Below are 12,451 nucleotides of genomic sequence, written 5' to 3' on the forward strand. Positions count from 1 at the left end.
AACTATTTGGATCAAAAGGTTAATGACACTATGATTACTAGAGTGTCTTGAAAAAAAAAAGAAAAAAGAATATATATATATATATATATATATATATATATATATATAAAGAAAATATTGATATGTACAAAATTTTAAAAAGAGTATCATAAAAAAATATGTTAACATTGATAAATTTAAATAATGATGCTGATAGTAAAGTAATTGAAACATAAACAAAATAAATGATTAACAAAAAAGGTTAATATTTAGTAAATACTTTTTAAAAATTTACAAACACCTTAGTAAACAATTCAAGAAAAAAAAAATATTTTCACAACACAATTAATTTGTTGAAATTTTCTTATAACTCATTTAAGTTTTTGTGTTTTTAATAAATTAATTATGAAAAGCTCATTTATTTATTTTCTTAACTTACTTTCTTAAAAGTATTTATGAAAAAGCTTCCGCGTATCCTTTGTTAACTTATATATATATCAAACACCTAATCATACATTTATAAAATATAGTTATCTGTCATATGTCTGTCTTCATTATTTGATAGAGTGTTCTTTTCTCTTCACGTGGAAGAAAAAGTTATATAATTTGCTTAGAAAGAAAAAAAAAAAGTTGCAAGTGCAAGAATATTTCTATTATAAAAATTGCACCGCCATAGTAACAACCAAAACCTGTTTAAGAATCTATTAGGTCCTATTTAAATTAAAAGAAATGGAAGTTATCGATTATTTATTAGATTTGATTTTCTTCACAATTTTAATATCAAAACATTTTTTACTTAAAAAATCTCAAACTAAACATATTTTATTATCAAGGAATGCTTTTACTCCCTCCGACATGTTATTTATGACGTACTACACGTATTTTACGTGTAACGTTGAAGTGAATTCCTTAATCCTATCGAAAACATTTGACTTAAATTGATAGTGTAAGCAACGCGTAAATGACGTGGCCACCAGTTAATTAATTTATAATTTTATTTTCACTAAATTAAAACCAAATTCTATATGCCTGCCACGTGTATAATCGATCCACTATACTTGTCGTTTAGCGTTGAATAAGTCAAACAGTTCAACATTAGTGTAGACAACACGAGGCAAGTAAGAAGCAATAACAAATTTTAACATTTTCGGAAACTTAATGAACTGGAAATGTTGCATTTTGGTGAAATACAACTTTCTTGAAAGCAATTCTTTAAACTTATGCCTTCGTGATATTTTAGATGTTCACAAATAATATCCACAAAGTTAGAAAATATCATAGAAAAACATAACTTTTCTGTAAACTTGTACTTCATCTAATATTTTAATAACATAATCAAAGTAATTGACTGAATATATATACATTACATATACATATGAGTTTCCCAACATAAACTAACATTTATTGTTTATCAAACCTTATCCATAACTTGTCATATAGAGTATATTGATCCGTTCATGATATAAAATAAGAAAAAAAAAGATTAAACATGTTCCACCCAATTGTTTCAGCAAAATAAATCAACATTTACAATAACACACAAGTATGTTTTTTTTTATTGTTCTACATCATTACATTGGTTTTGTTAATTTGACACGTTATTCCTTGAAAAACATGTAATATAGTTTATTTGCGAAACTGAAAAAATATGGATAAGAGACTATGTGATCTATACTATATTTTATTGACACATGGACAATTGTGATATATCTTTATGATTCTTGGTATATTTTTAACATTTAAAACTCTTAAATGTGCAATAATTTTAAAATTTAAAATATCCTAATTTATGATGTTATCTATATTGGTTATAACTAACCAATATGACTATTTAAGATTAGAGAGTATATAATTCATGAATTCACAGTTAAATTTCCAGAACAATTTTTTTATAGAAATAAAAGGTTATTAAAGAAAAATCTAACATTTCATTGACAAAAACATGTTCAAATAATTATAATAGTGCAATGGTAAAAGTTAGGTAAAAGTGGTTAAGAATTATGACAGTAAAAATGGTGTGAAATTTCCACAACTTTGATCCTTCTACATCATTGTGTGTAAATTCAATTCATAGAGAATATTACTTTTCCATTTTTCTCAGTTCACATGTAAAGCGATTCACAACATTCTTTCAATGAAATATTGCAGCACCAACTCTTATGATTCTACTTAATTAAAAAAAATGACTTATACTTTTCATCTTTTCATCGAGTCAATTTTTTTTCTTAAAAAAATATTCTATCCACACTCATTTTTGAAATATTGATTGGTGGTTGGGACAAGGCGTAAATTAAGCTTATTCCCTGGAAACGATTTTTATTTTTTTATTATAAGATTAATAATAAGCAAGCTATATTATAATTAAAATTTAGAATAAATAAATATTTAAATTTATAGTAAATTATGATTTAAGCTTACTTTTAATTATAAATAATTTTCTAACACATTAGAATTTAATTCAGAGGAAGATATTAAAAGGAATTTTTTCTGCTTAAGAATGTAAATTTAGATGAAAACTTAAGAATATTCGAACTAAAAGATTGAAAAGAACAATATTGTAAATATGTTGGATGTTCTATTATATAAATATGAAATTGTTAATATTAATGATAGATGATTTATAAATAAAAATGTTCAAGAAAGAAATTGAGAAAAGTTATTATAGTAAATATATTCTGGTTTACTATTCTATTGGTTACAAGTTAACTTGAACAGAATGATGACCTGAAGTATAGAGATGATGTAGATTCATCCATATCCATTCCGAGGTCAAAAGGATTGTTCAGAAGCAATAAGAAGTACTTTTCATAAAAAAAAAATTATAGATTTATATTCACTTATTAGAATTTTGTATGTATATAACAAATAAAAACCTCCATCATGAAATGAATTTCTTATCGGATGATTATGGAATTTTAATTCTCGAAATATAATATTAAATTTCTATTTAGAACTAATTAAACGGTCAAAACACAAAAAAAAAATATGAAATTACTAGAACAAGAGATTGAAAAGGGAATTATTACTTATATATTGATATACTTCTTTTTAAAATATAACTATTTATGGACGAGAGTCACGTGTCGGTTATAGAATCTGTTTTTTCTTGGTGAACAACTTTTGGAAAGAAATCATACCTTGTTTTTCAAATATAGGCGAAAATTAAAAAGATAAGGACAATGGTACTTAGAAAAAAAATCATATGATATTATTTTCTATTACCTTTCACTCTCCTTTTTTAATAGAACCATCTTATTCCTGTAAAAAATTCTCATTGTCAAATGGTGAATGGTATCACAAACTTTTTCCAAAAGATATTGACTAACGTTAGAAGGAACGCAGAAGTCGACAAAAGAAAGGAACATTGTTTCGTCTCTTTCAAACAATAACTACGGTCAAAAGTAGGACTTTAACTTGTTTACGTAAAAGTAAGAACATTAAACTTTCAGTAACTATAATAAAGAAACAAACAACTAGTTACATTAATATTTTAATTACAGTTTTAAAATTAAATTATTAATATATATTATTATTTTATAAAGTAAAGGTTATGTGTTACACCTTCCTCGTAGCATCATATGGCACAAATTCATATGAAGGAGCTGGAACATCATGGGAAACATACTTTCTTTTCATAACGGAAATGAGTCATTGCTTGAATAATAAGAAATCTCTGAAACTCAAAACGCGTTGTTAATCCTTTATATATAGATAAATAGATATGCAATCATCTCATGGTACATATAAAAGTTTAGTTGTTCCAACATATCTGAACTCCAACAATTTGCATACAACAGTTTCACGTACGAGGTAGAGATTGCAGCTGTGCTATCTTTTGTTGATCCTACACATACTGTGTTACAAAATATCTTCGTTCTTTCTGTTCATTGTCTTCTCCATATAATACTTTGTGTTTCTTCTTCTCTTCTCACTATTGTTTTTGTTTCGGTGAAGTTTATCTATTCTATTGAATAAGTTTGTCGTCATCTTGTTCTTGAAAATGACAATGCCCTTTCTTACAAAGTTTAACAGTATAGAGATGCTTCTCAATGCATCGAGCTCTGTTAGTGCATCCAATAAAAGATGGCACTCTGCATTCATGGCCATCTATTGCTCCCGAGCTATCATGTCACTCTCCGCTCGAAACAAAACATACAAAATCAAAGAAAAAGTCTCACCTACACCAACACCACCGCCATATTTCGTCATGGTTGATTTCAGCCCTCACCGTTCCTTTGGTATTGATCAAACAGTCCTCACGGATATTGTCAAAGATAAAGACCTTCAGAGCCTTGATACATTTGGTGGAGTTGAAGGGGTGGCAACAGCCCTTGAAACCCACCTCGAGTATGGTATCAAAGGTGCTGGTGGTGGTGATGAAGACATCACACGTAGAACACACGTGTTTGGTTCCAACACTTACCACAAACCACCTTCCAAAGGGTTCTTCCACTTTGTGGTGGAAGCCTTTAAGGATGTCACCATTCTCATCCTTTTGGCTTGTGCTGCTCTTTCCCTTGGCTTTGGCATCAAGGAACATGGAATCAAAGAAGGTTGGTACGATGGTGGAAGCATATTCGTTGCAGTGTTCATTGTGGTTTCCTTGTCAGCAGTGAGCAACTTCAGACAGAACAGACAGTTTGACAAGCTGTCCCAGGTGAGCAATGACATACAAATTGATGTGGTGAGAAGTGGGAGGCGTCAGCATTTGTCAATCTTTGAAATAGTTGTCGGTGATGTCATTTGCTTGAAGATTGGGGATCAAGTGCCAGCAGATGGGTTGTTCATTGAAGGGCATTCACTTAGAGTGGATGAATCAAGTATGACAGGAGAGAGTGATCATGTTGAGATCAGTAGACAGCACCCTTTCTTGTTCTCAGGCACCAAGGTGGCTGATGGGTATGCGAAGATGCTCGTTACCTCAGTTGGTATGAACACAACATGGGGCCAAATGATGAGTTCGATAAGCCGGGATAATGATGAGCAAACTCCTTTGCAAGAGAGGCTAAACAAGCTAACATCGTCCATTGGAAAGGTTGGTTTGGCTGTGGCTTTTCTTGTCCTTGTTGTTTTGCTGGTTAGGTACTTCACAGGGAATACGAAGGATGACCATGGGGTCAGAGAGTACAATGGAAGCAAGACCAAGTTTGATGACATAATGAATGCTGTTGTGGGAATTGTTGCTGATGCAGTTACCATTGTTGTTGTTGCAATCCCTGAGGGTCTTCCATTGGCTGTGACGCTCACTCTGGCTTATTCAATGAAGAAAATGATGGCTGACCAAGCAATGGTGAGAAAGCTCTCAGCATGTGAGACAATGGGTTCTGCCACCACAATTTGTACAGATAAGACTGGGACTCTCACACTCAATGAGATGAAAGTAACCAAGTTCTGGATTGGCCAAGAACCCGTGGCAGAAACTGAAAATGTCAACTCAAAGGTTGCTCCAGTTGCTCTTCAACTTATCCAAGAAGGGGTGGCTCTAAACACAACTGGTAGTGTGCACAAATCCAATAAATCAGGTTCTGAATTTGAGTTTTCAGGCAGTCCCACAGAAAAAGCCATCCTATCCTGGGCAGTTTTGGAATTGAACATGGAGACGGAGCACTTGACAAAAAGCTGTTCCATCATTCAGGTTGAGACCTTCAACTCAAAGAAGAAAAAAAGCGGAGTTTTGTTGAGAAGGAAGGCAGACAACACAGTTAATGCTCACTGGAAAGGAGCAGCTGAGATGGTACTAAAGATGTGCTCAAGATACTATGATGCTTCTGGTACTGTGAAAGATCTTGACATTGATACAATGTTGAAGTTTGAACACATCATTCAAGGTATGGCAGCTAGTAGTCTTCGTTGCATTGCTTTTGCACATGTAGAAGTACCTGAGGAAGAGCTTGGAGATGAAAACACAACGGGGAAAGTGAAAGACAGTGGTTTAACATTGTTAGGGGTGGTTGGGATTAAGGATCCATGTCGTCCAGGGGTGAAGAAGGCTGTGGAAGCTTGCCAAAAGGCTGGTGTGAACGTCAAAATGATCACAGGTGACAATGTTTTCACTGCAAGGGCTATAGCAAGCGAATGTGGGATACTCCGGCCAAATCAGGACACAGCTGGAGCAGTGATTGAAGGAGAGGAATTTCGCAACTACACACCTGAAGAGAGGCTGGAGAAGGTGGAAAAAATCTGTGTGATGGCCAGATCTTCTCCTTTTGACAAACTTCTAATGGTTCAATGTCTGAAGCAGAAAGGCCATGTAGTTGCTGTTACCGGGGATGGCACAAATGACGCACCAGCACTGAAAGAAGCTGACATTGGACTCTCTATGGGAATTCAAGGTACTGAAGTGGCCAAAGAGAGCTCAGACATTGTTATTTTGGATGACAATTTTGCATCTGTGGTGACTGTCTTAAGGTGGGGAAGGTGTGTTTACAACAACATACAGAAGTTCATTCAGTTTCAGTTGACAGTGAATGTTGCAGCACTTGCTATCAACTTTGTGGCAGCAGTATCAGCAGGGGAAGTGCCACTCACAGCAGTACAATTATTATGGGTGAACTTGATCATGGACACATTAGGTGCTTTGGCACTTGCAACAGAAAAGCCCACCAATGAATTGATGGACAAACCACCAGTTGGTAGAACAAAACCTCTAATCACCAATGTCATGTGGAGGAATCTATTGGCTCAAGCTTTGTACCAGATAGCAGTTTTGCTGACTCTTCAATTCAAAGGTGAGTCTATCTTTGGTGTGACATCAGGGGTAAATGACACATTGATTTTCAACACGTTTGTTCTCTGCCAAGTGTTCAATGAGTTCAATGCAAGGAAGATGGAGAAGAGGAATGTATTCAAAGGCATACACAGGAGCAAGTTGTTTTTAGGCATCATTGCCATAACAATAATCCTTCAGGTTGTTATGGTTGAGTTTCTAAAGAAGTTTGCTGACACAGAGAGGCTAAATTGGGGGCAATGGGCTATCTGCATTGGTCTAGCTGCAGTTTCCTGGCCAATAGGTTGGGTTGTGAAGTTGATACCTGTCCCAGAGAAACCGTTTCTCAGTTTTTTGAGAATCAAGAAATGAAGACATACCCATGTATGGTGCTGTCTTGTGTGATCATTCTATTTGTATAATTCCTTTTTTTTTTTATCTTGTAGACATTGTATTAGACATTCTTTAAATTCTTTTATCATATGTATTGTAATTACATATTTCAATAATTCAATATAACAGAGATAGTTGATTTTTTAATATGGAAGAAAAGTGCTGTAACCTCTATGCACATAATTCTTGAACTGTCTTTCATTTTTTATCATTAGCCATGCAGACAGACTCCAACATTATATACACATTATGTCAACGTTAGTTTTCTTCTATTCACAAAATTTCCATGGAAAAGGAAGCAAATTAGTGAAATCCATTGAAATTATTAGTAACAGTGTTCTAAAGTTATAAATCAATGGTTCTTAGTGTAAAATCCCAATTTTTTCTTACTAAAATCTATAATTAACATAAATTACATAATTGAAATAAAACTTCATTTCTATTTTATTAAAAATCTCAATAAACAAAAACATATTTTACAATTAGATTTTATTAAAATAGAAAAATATAATATTAAAAGATACAAACATCATAAGTAGAATACATATCATACAAACACATGTTGTCACCAGTGCAAAAATTTCAATTTACTGCAACTCTTGCAAATAAAAGTCGGAGTTCACTCCCCCTCGAAGAGACTTATAGGTGAAGTTCGCCATTTGTACCATCACGCAGAGTTTATCAAAAAGCCAAGACTTCCCATTTTGTTGAAACACACACGGCACAAACATATCAACCACCGTCTGATTTCCACATAGGGTTTTCTACACAACATCAATACATCACATAAACTTTCACAAATAAAAAAAAAGTTTAAAAAGAAAAAAAAAACAATATTGTAAGCTTCCCTACCTCTTATTTTTTACTTCTTCCTTCTTTGAGTTATTCTTTCTATTAAAATTCTCTCTATAAACTTTGTCATGTCATATTTACACACCTAATATCTCTAAGAAAAATACTATATTTTATTATTATTATCTAATAATAATATCTAATTATATTCTAAAATAATTTGTAACAATATAATAATATACAAGAATATCAACTATAATATCTAACAATGTCTAATAATATTTTTTTTGAATGGATAATTATTCTCTAAATCTTATTTCTTAGAAAATCTTTTAAAATAAAATAAATTATGTAAATTATAACTAGTAAATAATTTCATCTTTTACTTAAAATATATAACTATATTTATATACTTTTCTAATTACTAAAATTTCTTGGATCACACTTAGATAAATTAATGACTAATGTTGTTGAAAACAAATTTAATAGTGATGGAAAATTACTAAAATACTCATTTACTTATTTGGCTTCTTTTAATTTCCTCAAAGGTTGTCTAGTTTAGAAAAAAGTTATCTCATGATTGATTAATAACTTCCTCATCTCATTTTCTTTGCATTTGCTTTGCATACAGTATGGTGCTTTATTCGTAATTAGGTACTTAAATATGTCATTTTATTATTATCTTTTCTATAAAATAGTCACCATGAACAGGGCTAATTGAGCATCAGAATCGGCAAGAAACAAAGACAGTTGACAATACAAAAGTGTAGCAATGAAAATGGATAAAACAATGAAATTGAAGTTCACCACATTGCAATTATGTAAGCTTTTGTTTAGCAGACAGTGCTGAGCAGAAAACATTACATTTATTCATTGATGAATTTTTGAAACGCATTAATCTAAACCCTTGACTGTTTGGCAATCTTGAACCACTCAGTGTGGAAAGATCCCTCCATGTCTATCCTCTCATATGTATGAGCACCAAAGTAGTCTCTCTGAGCCTGAACCAAATTTGCTGGTACACTTTCCCTTCTATATGTGTCAAAATAAGCAAGACTAGCAGCCATGCCTGGGGTGCTAATGCCATAGTTGACAGCTAGACACACCACTCTTCTCCATCCAGATTGTCTATCAACTATTTCCTTGGCAAATTCTGGATCCACAAGAAGATTTGCAAGGTTAGGATTTCTATCATATGCTTTCTTGATTCTGTCCAAAAATATGGCTCTTATGATGCAACCACCCTTCCAAATCCTTGCAAGTTCCCCCAACTTCAAGTCCCAACCCTTCTCAATGCTCTTTGCCCTTATCAGATTCATTCCCTGTGCATAACTACAGATTTTTGCAGCATAAAGAGCCTTCCTAACATCATCAACGAGCTTCTTCTTGTCAACAGGTTGGTGTTGGTGTTGGTCATTCAAGATGCTATCTAAGCCACTTGACTTGAACACCTTTGCAGCTTCAACTCTCTCCTCTTTCAATCCACTGAGGAACCTTGCATCCAAAGAAGCCTCTATTGTGGGAGCAGCAATGGATAGCTCAGCAGCTTGTTGCACAGTCCATTTGCCAGTACCCTTCATGCCAGTTTTGTCCAGAACCTTGTCAACCAAATACCCTTCTCTTTTGTCATCCTTGATTCCAAATATGTCTGCTGTGATCTCAATGAGGAAACTCAGGAGTTCCCCTTTGTTCCACTCTGAGAACACACTTTGTAGCTCCTCATTTGACAGCTTCCCAATTGTCTTCAGCACATCATAAGCCTCAGCAATGAGTTGCATGTCACCATACTCGATTCCATTGTGGACCATTTTCACAAAATTTCCTGATCCACCTTGGCCAATGTAAGTCACACAAGGACCACTATCAGGCACTTGAGCAGCCACCTTGAGCAGAATGTCTTCTATGTTTTTATAAGCCTCAAATGAACCACCGGGCATCAAAGAGGGACCATGTCTTGCACCCTCCTCACCACCTGAAACTCCCATTCCAAGGTAGAGTAGACCCAATTCAGACATAGCTTTCTCTCTTCTCTCAGTGTTCTCATACCACTCGTTGCCACCATCAATGATACAATCACCCTTTTCCAAGTATGCTGAGAGGGTCTTGATGGTTTGGTCCACTGGTGCCCCTGCCTTAACAAGCATGATTATGACCCTTGGTTTTTGAATGGATTGGACAAAGGACTTAGGGTCATGGTAACCATACACAGGAAGTTTTCCTTCTTTTTCTGCTCTTTCCACTGTTTCATCAACCTTGGATGTGGTCCTGTTGTAAACAGAGATGGGAAAACCCTTCTCAGCTATGTTGAGAGCAAGGTTTTGGCCCATCACAGCCAGACCAGCTAGGCCTATTCTCGTGAGGTTTGTAGGTTGAGCCATAACTAATTTCCTGTTCAATGTTGGAAATTTCATATCAGATAAAAGGTATAAAGGTAAATAATAAGCACAAAACATGAACTTCTAATTTGTTAAGAAAAACAGAAGGTGTAGATTGCAATCAAAGAGGACAATTAGACCTTGATTCGAGGCATCTATAAACTCTAAAGTGTACACTAGGGTAAAAAGGTATCAATGGTTGATTACAGTACTTTTCCAGTAGAAATTGAGATTCCCAAAGAGTACCCAAACTTCAAGAATAAGATTCAGAGTTCCATTTCAGCATTCAATCATCCAAAAGAAGATATATTAACCACAAGTGCCAAAGAAGTATACAGTTTTCAAGAATTGCACAGATCAAGCAAGAGCCATGGCTTGAAAGAAAGCACGCAATGTTAAAATAAAACCATCCAATATGCAGATTGCAATCAGAGTCATCTTCTCACCAACATTTCCATTCATTTGTTTCCTTTTTCACTTTCATATTACTACAAGTAAAATCTAACAATCACTGAAACTAAGAAATTATACTACAGATACCATTGTCCAACAAAACCGATCGCATCATCAAAGCCATTAACTTAACAAGAATCATGACCATCATGTTGATTTCTCGCAAACCCATAACAAAATAAAGAATGCAAATACAGTTTCTGAGCAAATAGAACATGTTCAATGATCACAAACACCACCAATCCAACTACACTAATTTAGCACTGCATAAAGGGAAGGCAAAAGCAGAGACTAGTGTCAAAGTAAACCTGGGTTTTGAATGGAAGAGCTGAAGAAAACTGAGATCTGGGTATCCCAGAGAGTATTCTATGCATAAAATGAGGACGTACAAACAATGATAGTTATATACTCAAGTACATTATGGAGAAAGTTGAAATTGCAAGCATATGTTCAACAACCACCAACTCTTTCAGAGAAGGAAACCCAACACTTTATTATGATGTAAACGTGTGAAATTTATCCAACTAACAAGTTCAGTAGGTGGAGAGGCTCCAAGGAATCAATGCCATTGATTCCACTGTGAAAGCTCACGTGTGATGTTGCACCTCTTCCTTTTTTTTTTTCCTTAATCGTCCACGGGCTGCAAAAGGAAGATTCATTGGAGACTAAACAATGCATTAACATTTAATATATATTTAAAGAGAAATAAAAATGATATATTTATAGCTCATGTGATATGATTAGAAGAGAGGTATAAAACAAGAATGTTAATATACTATTTTGATCTCAATTTTTTGTTAGAAATTATTCAACCTGATTTCGTTTTTTTCATTAAGTTTCAATTTTTGTTGAAATGATTTAATTAGGTTATTTTAACTCAATTTGTTAGTATTTTTATTTATTTTTACTTTTTAAATTTCTTTTCTTTAAGTTTATTTTTTTCAAATATGAGTTTCTTGTTGTATTATGTTTATATCATGTCATATGACAGTATTAATACCATCACTGTTACATGTTATTATCACTTTTAGATATTGTTATCTTATATTAAATTAAATTCATATATTAAAATTTTTATTCAATTCAATTTTAATTATTTTAAAACGAAGTGATGTTGTCTATTTCTAAATTAGAATAAAATTTATTTTTTTTATAAATGTTATTACTTTAATATGTTTAATAATTTATATATTTTAATATTTAATGATTTTATTTATAATTTTTTATTTAATGTTTAATTTATGATCATAATATTATTAGTATATATAAATATTTAAAATTTATTTAGGTCTATAAAATATTTAATTATACTCTTCTTTCCTTACTTTTACAATTTAAATTAATAATTTTTCCTTCTTAAAGGTTGACTCTTTTTAAAAGAAGTGTTATTTTTAAAGTTTTAAGATAACATTTTTTAATTATAACATTAATTAATATGGAAAGAAATAAAAATAGTTATATGTATCATTACATAAAGGAAATACAACCATATTAATTAGAAAATTTTATTTTTGATGAATAAAAATAATTTGCCTATTTAGTAAAATACAATACACAACTTCATCGGTTAAAAAAACCATCACATATTTTTGCATAGATATTTTATTGAAGTTATATTATTTTGATGTTACAAAAGTGTAAACACTTGTAATTTATTTTTACAATAAAAAAAAGTATAATATAATAAAAAGACTGATGCTACACAAATACTTATCCATCCACAAACCCACACCTGACCCTAACACACGGACAC

At 32.5% G+C, this 12,451-nt stretch overlaps 2 protein-coding genes across 2 annotated transcripts; one reads left to right on the forward strand and one right to left on the reverse strand.

The window, feature by feature from the left end:
- The first annotated feature begins 3,684 nt into the window (after window positions 1-3,684).
- On the forward strand, window positions 3,685-7,219 carry LOC124835361 (putative calcium-transporting ATPase 13, plasma membrane-type). The gene has a single exon (XM_047310273.2). It carries the CDS (start codon window positions 3,980-3,982, stop codon window positions 7,055-7,057), a length of 3,078 nt encoding a protein of 1,025 aa, XP_047166229.2. The 5' UTR covers window positions 3,685-3,979; the 3' UTR covers window positions 7,058-7,219.
- Window positions 7,220-8,635: 1,416 nt separating this feature from the next.
- Window positions 8,636-11,214, reverse strand: LOC124835362 (6-phosphogluconate dehydrogenase, decarboxylating 2-like). The gene is made up of 2 exons (XM_047310274.2): window positions 11,007-11,214; window positions 8,636-10,258 (listed from the first exon to the last, which is right to left on the reverse strand). Exon 2 carries the CDS (start codon window positions 10,246-10,248, stop codon window positions 8,770-8,772), a length of 1,479 nt encoding a protein of 492 aa, XP_047166230.2. The 5' UTR covers window positions 10,249-10,258; window positions 11,007-11,214; the 3' UTR covers window positions 8,636-8,769.
- Window positions 11,215-12,451: the final 1,237 nt, after the last annotated feature.

The sequence above is a fragment of the Vigna umbellata genome, chromosome 4 (genome assembly GCF_029865625.1).
Source record: "Vigna umbellata cultivar VRB3 chromosome 4, Vumbellata_1.0, whole genome shotgun sequence".
Lineage (NCBI taxonomy): Eukaryota > Viridiplantae > Streptophyta > Magnoliopsida > Fabales > Fabaceae > Vigna > Vigna umbellata.

Bases quoted from the DNA above. Each gene is read 5' to 3' on its own strand.
- LOC124835361 (XM_047310273.2), top strand. From the start codon at position 3,980: ATGACAATGCCCTTTCTTACAAAGTTTAACAGTATAGAGATGCTTCTC.
- LOC124835362 (XM_047310274.2), bottom strand. From the start codon at position 10,248: ATGGCTCAACCTACAAACCTCACGAGAATAGGCCTAGCTGGTCTGGCT.